Genomic DNA, 9,610 nt, shown 5'->3' with positions numbered 1-9,610 from the left:
TGTTTTGTCAGAGATGGACATTTGAGTTTCAGGTGGATTTGAACGTGCCTACAATTGACAAACATACAAGGCGTGTGGGAATCAAACAAAATAAAGACAATCTCTGAGCAAGAAAACGTGTGAATTATTTGCACGCAGTGTGGTGTGGTCACCAGTTGATCTGGCTGCCTCTTCATTTTCAGAGACGCTGTGTGACGTTTGAGTTGATATGAAACCATGCTCAACAGTTCCAGATACGATGCTATGGCGCGTTGCGTTGGGCCCGATTCTTATATATTTTCTCACAACGGCAGCTACGAGTTCGAATCCAAGTTGTGACTCATTAATCATTTTTTTCTACTTTTAAAAGGGCTAATAACTTTTCTACGTGACATGTGTTTACTCAAACAGGCTCTGAAGACGAAAAGGTGTATTTAATAAAACGTATTCTAGACATTAACAGGAAGAGCAACGCTGTGTTCCTGTTTTCCTTAACAGTAAGTCACGTTCCAAACGCGACGAACAAGTTTCTTCAGACTAGACTCCAAAGACAAATCAGAGAGGTAACCTACACGTCATTATGTTTTACATTTTAATGACAACTTAAAAAAAGGCATTCACGCGGACAGCTACGTATTCTCTTCCCGTTTTCAACAGCTGTCGTCACTACGACAACAACAGACGCTTTTGGCTGACGGTCGCCAGTTAACATGGACTCTCGTTAAACCGGAACACCGGGCTATAGTTTTAGCCCAACTAATCAGATGCTGACTTTGTTTCCACGTCCTGTCGGGCCTGCTTTTACAAACGGATAATATTAATCATTTCATTTCTTCTGAAAAAACAAATTCATCTGTCTATTTTCGAACGTGTAAGTCAGCCATTCACAGGTCAACACTTCCCACACAGGGCAATAAAGACAGATTTTTGTTAATAAAGAAAGTGTTTGTGAACACCAATGACATTCCAAACGGGGATTACTGAAACAGATCTACAACACACCATGCAGTGTGTATACAAATGTTTATTGCAAATATACACTCTGTTATTAAACACACATGCACTAATGGAGAGATGTCAGAGTGAAAACCCCCAAGCAGTTGGGGGTTTGGTGCGTAGCTAAAGAGCACCTTAGCAGTGCCCAGAAGGTCTCCAGCTACCAGTCCACCACCATACTTTGATCCATATGCGGACTTGAACTAGCAACCCTCCGGTTTCCAACCCAACTCCCTACAGACTGAGGTACATGATATACATATGACACTGTTGTCAAAACCCACACAGTAAACATACACACACACACACACTTTCAGACGGCATCTTAGATTGTGTTCAATACTGTATGGTGACATAACCGTAACCAAAGTGGTGTCTCATTTCATTGGGGGATGTTTTCACCCCTAGACCTTACCACTCGGAATTGAGGGGCTAGGGGTAGAGGAAGGGGCAAGACAGATAAATGGGATTCAGCCTTAGTGTGGATGTAAATTGAAGCTGAGAGTCAAACCCTTATCCACATAGTTAAACTAACTTTAAAAATGCAATGTGCTGAAGAACACAAGGAAAAAATCTGTTGTACATTTTTGGTTTTTGTTTGTGTATGATGCAGGATGGTGTCGGTAGGTGGTGTATAATATGGGATGTAGTAGATGTGATTTGTTTCTTAAGAGCTTCTTTTGTGTTCTCTTCAGGTTACTACATGGGGATGTGTATTGCTGCTCCAGAAAAAAACCTAGGATACATTCACCAGGTCAGCCTGTCTCTCTGCAGTCTGCAGATTTACAAACACACTTGGTGTCACTCTATACACATTAAGTACAACTATTTCATTTCCCATTCAGAGTGGGTACATTTTGTAAAAATTGATGATATTGTGAACCTGCATTTCCCCCTCTGAAGTGGGTTAATGCAATTCCCAGTTGGATGTACAAAACTACTTTTGTCTCCAAATGCAGTCTTTCTTTCTTATTGTGAGGACTTCAGGTGAACTCTTAAATAATTATATATTTAAAAAATTTACAAATAAAAATATGTAAAGGCTATCAGGCTAGCAAAAGAAAAAAGATAGACTGTGTTCATACAAATATAACTACACAGGTTCAGAATGAGCAGATACATCACAATACTGGGCACTACAGTAAAGACTGAATAAATAGCATTAGTGAATCGTCTGAATCACACCAAACCTGTTTCTGTGAATTGGCATAAAACTTTTCCAGAGAGCACATACAGTGGTGTGAAAAAGTGTTTGCCCCCTTCCTCATTTCCTGTTCCTTTGCATGTTTGTCACACTTAAGTGTTTCGGAACATCAAACCAATTTAAACAATAGTCAAGGACAACACAAGTAAACACAAAATGCAATTTGTAAATGAAGGTGTTTATTATTAAAGGTGAAAAAAAATTCTAACCATCATGTCCCTGTGTGAAAAAGTGATTGCCCCCCTTGTTAAAACATATTATAACTGTGGTTGTCCACACCTGAGTTCAATTTCTCTAGCCACACCCAGGCCTGATTATTGCCACACCTGTTCACAATACCAATCACAACACCTGTTGCTTGACACAGTAAGGTCCTTCAGAAGATCCTTAAAAGCTACACATCATGCCGAGACTCGAAGAAATTATGGAACAATTGAGAAAGAAAGTAATTGAGATCTATCAGTCTGGAAAGGGTTATAAAGCCATTTCCAAAGCTTTGGGAATCCAGCGAACCACAGTGAGAGCCATTATCCACAAATGGCGAAGACATGAAACAGTGGTGAACCTTCCCAGGAGTGGCCGGCCGCCCAAAATTACCCCAAGAGCGCAGCGACGACTCATCCAAGAGGTCACAAAAGACCCCACAACAACGTCCAAAGAACTGCAGGCTTCACTTGCCTCAGTTAAGGTCAGCGTTCATGCCTCCACCATCAGGAAAAGACTGGGCAAAAATGGCCTGCATGGCAGAGTTTCAAGGAGAAAACCATTGCTGAGTAAAAAGAACATCAAAGCTCGTCTCAATTTCTCCACAACACATCTTTATGATCCCCAAGACTTTTGGGACAACATTCTGTGGACCGATGAGACAAAAAGTGGAACTCTTTGGAAGGTGTGTGTCCAAGTATATCTGGCGTAGAAGGAACACTGCATTTCATAAAAAGAACATTATACCAACAGTAAAATATGGTGGTGGTAGTGTGATGGTCTGGGGCTGTTTTGCTGCTTCAGGACCTGGAGAAATGGCCGTGATAAAAGGAACTATGAATTCTGCTGTCTACCAAGAGATCCTGAAGGAGAATGTCCGACCATCTTTTCGTGTACTCAAGCTGAAACGAACTTGGGTTCGGCAGCAGAACAATGATGCTAAACACATCAGCAAGTCCACCACCGAATGGCTGAAGAAAAACAAAATGAAGACTTTGGAGTGGCCTAGCCAAAGTCCTGACCTGAATCCTATTGAGATGTTGTGGTATGACCTTAAAAAGGCCGTTCATGCTCGAAAACCCTCTAATGTAACTGAATTAGGACAATTCTGCAAAGATGAGTGGGCCAAAATTCCTCCAGGACGCTGTAAAAGCCTCATTGCACATTATCACAAACGCTTGGTTGCAGTTGTTGCTGCTAATGGTGGCCCAACCAGTTAATAGGTTTGGGGGCAATCACTTTTTCACACAGGGCCATGATGGTTTGGATTTTTTTTCACCTTTAATAATAAACACCGTCATTTACAAATTGCATTTTGTGTTTACTTGTGTTGTCCTTGACTATTGTTTAAATTGGTTTGATGTTCCGAAACACTTAAGTGTGACAAACATGCAAAGGAACAGGAAATGAGGAAGGGGGCAAACACTTTTTCACACCACTGTAACTGTTGTGTAGTTTATCCTCCTGTTATAGTAACACATCACTTGCCATTTTTTGACCAGGTTTTGTCAATTATGAAAATTAAATTTAAAAACTCAGCAATGCATTGAGTGTAACTGAGTTACTCCCCTCTGATGCAATAGAAAACTACAAACTGTCAACACCTGTATTTATACTCTGTTTAAATAATCATAAATTTATATTTATTAATTGATATTCCTTTGTGCCAGTATTTAGATTTTTCAAAATGATATCTCATCCCAGTCCAAACAAAAGTTAGGTATTTTGTGATACAGTGCTTTAAGAGATTTTTTATTCAGATTTCTGCCCTGGCAATTATATATACAATCTTTGACTTCCTGAGAAGTGTGGAACATCTCCGATGTTCTCCATGCTACCTTGTCGGCAGTAGTTATAAAATGTTGGTCACAACTGTGTTATTATGTTGTTTCACCAGGTGAGTGAAGGCTGGAGAGCATTTCTCCTCTTCTCTATATGCCTTCAGTTGACCAGCTGGTTACTTGTCATCTACTGGTCCCGCCGGCACTGGCACAACCATCCAATTAGCCGGGTCTTGCAGGCCCACATACAGCCTCCTTACTCCAGTTGGGGCTCAGTGGCAACCAGCGTCAACGATGAGTTCAGACGCATAGATAAGTTTGCTACAGGCGCGCCTGGAACCAGAGTTATCGTTACTGACAGCTGGGTGTTAAAGGTGAGTAAAAAATTAATTTGTGGTTACATCGTTTTGGTGCAAATTAGAGATGTCCTGACTAAGACAACATGTGCTGGCTTACATCTTGACCAACTTGCCCAACTTGACCAACTGCCACTTTGCTTGTTTAAAAGCAATGATGTCTCTCTCTCTCTCATTTGTGGGCCAAATTCTCTGGGTGTGCAAAGCCGGGAAAGGGGAAGTAACCTCAGATCTGCCCAAGTGGGCTTTCATTTTCTCAAAGACAGAGCAGGATACCCATGGTGACCATAGGGGGTCTATAGGCAGACTGTGGGAACTCATATTAATGTTACGGCTGGCTATATTAAAATGCAGTTCTTTTTGTTAACACTAGATGTCAATATCACCATATGTGTAGTTGCCAGATGCCATCAAGGAAGTCAATCTCCTGTGGGAGAAATTGTGTTAAGTTACAACTCTCTAACAATGACAGGTGAGCAGAATGGAATGATATCCTGTGTGTGTCGCAGTGGAGTCTGGAGGAGAGGCTGTGACAATTAATTGTATTAAACATCAGAAAGCACTCTGCGCCACAGCTACCTAGCTGGGTGATGTGATCTTTTTTTGATGAGACGCACTTAATCACCAGTGCGACAAGGATTTGCATCTCCATTACAAGAGGGCTACCCACTTGACGTTGTGTTTTTCTTTTAGTACTTTCTATTTTATTGAATTTACTGTACATTATTACAAATGATCACAGTCACCTCAATTTGTGTGTAATATATGGAGAAACAACATAAAAAGGGGAACAATCCTGTGAGAAAAGGTGATAACGCCAAAAATAAAATGTACATTTCAAGTCAATGCCTGATCCCCTAATGAGTCCAATAGGGCTATAATCAACCAAAGAAAATCTTGATCAACTGAAGTCGTGAAAATTTGCGCAAATTTGCATCCAAATTTGCGCAATGTGCGGTGCGGGGGGACAGAAAAAGTACAAGATTAATTAACTGTAATGTCCCGCAGTACTTGTGCTTGTAGGTTATTTGCAGTATATTAAATCGTTTTTGACCTAATTATTTTGCAATGAAATGCCACTTGTCTGTCGGCTCTAACAGCGCTCAGTGCCTCGCTGTGTTGTATTAACTCTGAAACTTTCTCTTTGAGTCCGTAACATTTTGCGTGCTGGTGCTGTATATTAACAAGTTCTTAAAACCTCAGCCCTTCACAACAACAATGGGCCTCATCTCCTGAGCAATAAAGTCAACAATTCCTTGCGTGATATAATTTTTGCATTTGGATGGTAGAGGCTTAACATCCAGCGGGGTTTTGGGGGGTCTGGGGAACGCTACCGTAGTTGCAGGTGCGCCGGTAGTTATAAAACAATTATTAGACTATGAAATATGCCAATTCTGATATGTTCATATAGCCTGCTCAAAACAGACAGGGCAACCTAATGCAGAAAAGTTAGTTTATCGTTTAAACTGTTACTTGCAAACTTTGCATTCAACTTTTTTCGTTGTGTAAAATGCTGCCACTGCCGATGTCTTCGACATGTTCGAGGAGGACTGACTGTAAATTCAACAATCACAAATAAATAAATATTCATCAAACCACTAAAACAAGGCTTTCTAGTTCTTTCTTCAATATGTCCCTAGTGGGTTGGGCTAATCCAAAAAAAAAGGATGTTTTTGAAAACGAAGGGGGGTGTTCTGAAGACAGACTGTTACCTGTGCAACAGGGATGCTCTGAAAACACCCCCATTAGCAATAAGTGCTTTCCACACATAAACCTTAATGGTCTATGCTTCCACTGGATGAAATAACACGGCAAAAAATCAACCAATCAGAATTTTGGTCGAGCCAGAACGTATCGACCAATAAATTGACTAGTTTACTGGGAGATTACAGCCCTAGAATCCAAGCTATGACCCAATGTCATTATGCTTTATTGAAGTCCACTTCAGCCATCTTTTGGGCATACAGACTTTCTCTCAAACCTAGCACAAAAGTCAACCTTTCCATTATTCTCTCTTTTTTTTATGACATCAAACCATTGTTGCCGTTTTTGACAGTCAGGCTTATACCAGTTTCTGGTTATCGCTTTCCTTGCTGCAATAAAGAGAATCTTCAGCGGGTACCTGTCCCTCTGTACTGCAGGTGAAATATGACCCAAGTATAAGACAGTGCATGAGAAAGGAATCTTGTATCCAAGTACTCAAAACTAAATATGTATCCTCCTGAAATTACTTAAATTTTTTCACAACTCCAAAAAAACATGTTTGACGCTAATCAGCCACATTTCCTCCAACAGGGCTGGTGTGTTGAAGATGTTTTACTGCTAATCTGAGGTGTAATAAAAAAAATGCACCAAATTCTTCCAGTTAAACACTTGAAGGTGTGTTTTTAACACTAACAGGCCTGTCTTTAGTCAATGGTGTTTAAAGGCATCAGGCAATCCATGGCTGACTAGTGGTCAAAAGAGCTGCTGAAGAACATGAATAAACATTTAATTTCCTTTCAATTCTTGACAAACTTCCCTTGAGGTTTTGTTATTTAAAAGCTTTAATTATGAAGCAGCAAAATCAAAGAATGTGTCAGCAGTAACTTAACACAAGTCCTATACAGGTGAAAGCAAACATGAAACTGTAAAATAAAGCATAAGTACATACAGGGACACAGCAAAACAAAATTTTAGTTAGAAGCTACAAAAGTAATGGTTGGACTCCGTGCAGCCTAAAGTGCCATATAGTGAAAAAACACTGTGTGAGTTAGCCCTGTAATGGAAACTGCACATCCCAAATTAATTCTCACTCTCTCACTAAGTGTATACTGGGAGAGCTTTTCAGCCTTTCATTGCTTATTGTTTTGGAACACGTTTAGCAAGCACTATCATCTTTTTAGGTGATAGAATGCAAGTAGTAGTGAAAATCAACAACTTTTAATTTAAAGAGTGCCTATTGAGGTGCAGACCAATGTGGGCTTCATTGCAAGTTTATTCAAACTAAAACTTTTTACTATCTCGCCTTCATCAGGCAAATTGTGTCCTGTTTATTGTGCTCCAATTTTGAAGGTATGCTAAATTGGCAAAAACAAATCAACATTCATCCACATGCCTGACTGTCTTTGTCCTCTAGGTGACCACCTATCATGTCTACATGGCCTTACAGAGTGAATGCCATGTGACAGTCACAGAGTCCAGACAGCACCAGCTGAGTCCAGACTCGGCTTCCCCCACACAGATATTGACCCTGCGAGTGGACAGCATTAACCCTGCTGTCAGAGCTTTTGATATCAGGTGTGTTTGTGTGTGTGTGGACTAAGCGGCATGTGCCATGAACAAGCCATCTCACTTTTACACTGTTTGCAGGCTCAACTCTACAGAGCATGCAGAGCTCAGAGAGAAACTCCATGCACCCATCAGAAACTCTGCCAATGTTGTGATCCACCAAACCATAAGTGAACTCTTCCTTGAAACATTTAGAGCCCAGGTGGACCTCAATCAACCGTACACACTTCCCACTGGACAGGTACATTACTATTTGTGTATGTTTCATGCAACTGTTAAAATCCTGTCCATATGATCCCAACACAAATTCACAACATTATCTCTCCATACACAGGAGATGGAGCCCTGTATAGGCTGTATGCAGGTTCCAGCAAGCACCAAGCTGGTCAAACTCTGCCATACAGGTGTGCATGTGCGCTGTCTATCCCCTACCGTTATTTTGTGTTGTTGTTCATGTTCATAGCTGTTATGCACTGTCTATTTCTGTATGAATACATTAACAACAAAACTGGAGTTAAACTGTACATGCACACATACCTGGCCAATAAAGCCAATTCTGATTCCCACCAGGAGGAGATAATGAGTTGGAGTGCCAGCAGTGTTTCTGCAGACCAATGTGGTGTCTGTCCTGTCTTGGTCGATGGTTCGCCAGCCGCCAAGACCAGCAAAGACCCGAGACCTGGTTGTCTAGCAGAGTCCCCTGCCCCACCTGTAGAGCCAAATTCTGTATACTGGACATCTGCATGGTCCACTGACAAGAAACACAAATACAGATCCAAACAGACCTTTTACGCTCTAAATAATGTTAATGTGTGTTTTTATCCAACATTTAGCAAAAAGACTCTGAAGAGAAGCAGTGGACAGGACAATGGACTGAACCTAGTTATGTACCTTTAGTCTATTCTGTGCTTTCAATAAGGAATGATAATTTACAGTATCACTTACTACAGTAATTACAATGCTCTGAAAAACATTCATTTTGAACCCCAATATAGTGTTAAATGCCATAATCAGTGTGACATTTTGGGAGATGTGTTTGTTTGGTTTTTGAACCCCAGTCAGATATGAGGCATCATATCAGTTAACCTGAATCTGCAGTCAGTAAAGAGACATCCAATATGTGTTTTGGTTAGTGAAAAAAAAACTTAACCCTTTTAACAGTGACCAGAACCTGTATAACTGGTCATCCACTTCAGAATGTTCTTTAGACCCGACATAAAACTGACATCAAAATGTAAGTAGCCTTTAAGAGCAAATCTCAAGTTATCACTTGGTTATGCACATGTATACTCAGAGCTGTTAAGGATTTAACAACTTTCATCTGCCTCAATGTTTATTCTTTCACAAATCCTTATATGTTCTCAGTAATAATGTTATTCTGCGAAAGCTCAATTTATATTTTTAATTTTAAATAGTAACTTGCAGGTTGGAGACCCCAGTAAATTAATGTTTAGGGTAATGCTGTAGAAACTATATCTCCAGGAGAGGTGAGATGCATCCATAAACACAACAGTAGCAAACTTGTTATTTCTGCCTCATACAGACAAATTGTAGATGTCACAATAACTTCAATATTTAAAACATTCAACTGAATTGTAACAAAATAGAAAATAAACCAAAAATGCATATGTATAAATGACAACATCATAAGCCCATCCTACACGTCATCATCCCCATGACATTATATTAAAGGTGTCCTGCCACACGTATTTCAGCACTTTGTGGTATTGTTTAAAGTTCTACCATGGACTCTAAAACATTTTTTGTGTTATGAAGAGCCTGCAGGAAGACTCAGCCCGATTTGTGCCCGTCGTCATTAA

General features: G+C 40.2%; 1 protein-coding gene across 1 annotated transcript; it reads left to right on the top strand.

Annotated features, from left to right (window-relative positions):
* Positions 1–1,640: 1,640 nt before the first annotated feature.
* Positions 1,641–9,302, top strand: tmem129 (transmembrane protein 129, E3 ubiquitin protein ligase). The gene is made up of 6 exons (XM_034883085.1): positions 1,641–1,729; positions 4,329–4,538; positions 7,639–7,799; positions 7,872–8,031; positions 8,125–8,194; positions 8,358–9,302. Exons 1-6 carry the CDS (start codon positions 1,679–1,681, stop codon positions 8,543–8,545), a joined length of 840 nt encoding a protein of 279 aa, XP_034738976.1. The 5' UTR covers positions 1,641–1,678; the 3' UTR covers positions 8,546–9,302.
* The last annotated feature ends 308 nt before the right edge of the window (positions 9,303–9,610 follow it).

Source organism: Etheostoma cragini, chromosome 10 (assembly GCF_013103735.1).
Source record: "Etheostoma cragini isolate CJK2018 chromosome 10, CSU_Ecrag_1.0, whole genome shotgun sequence".
Taxonomy (NCBI): domain Eukaryota; kingdom Metazoa; phylum Chordata; class Actinopteri; order Perciformes; family Percidae; genus Etheostoma; species Etheostoma cragini.
Note: the sequence above shows the minus strand (reverse complement) of the source record. Positions and strands in the feature narration are given on the sequence as shown.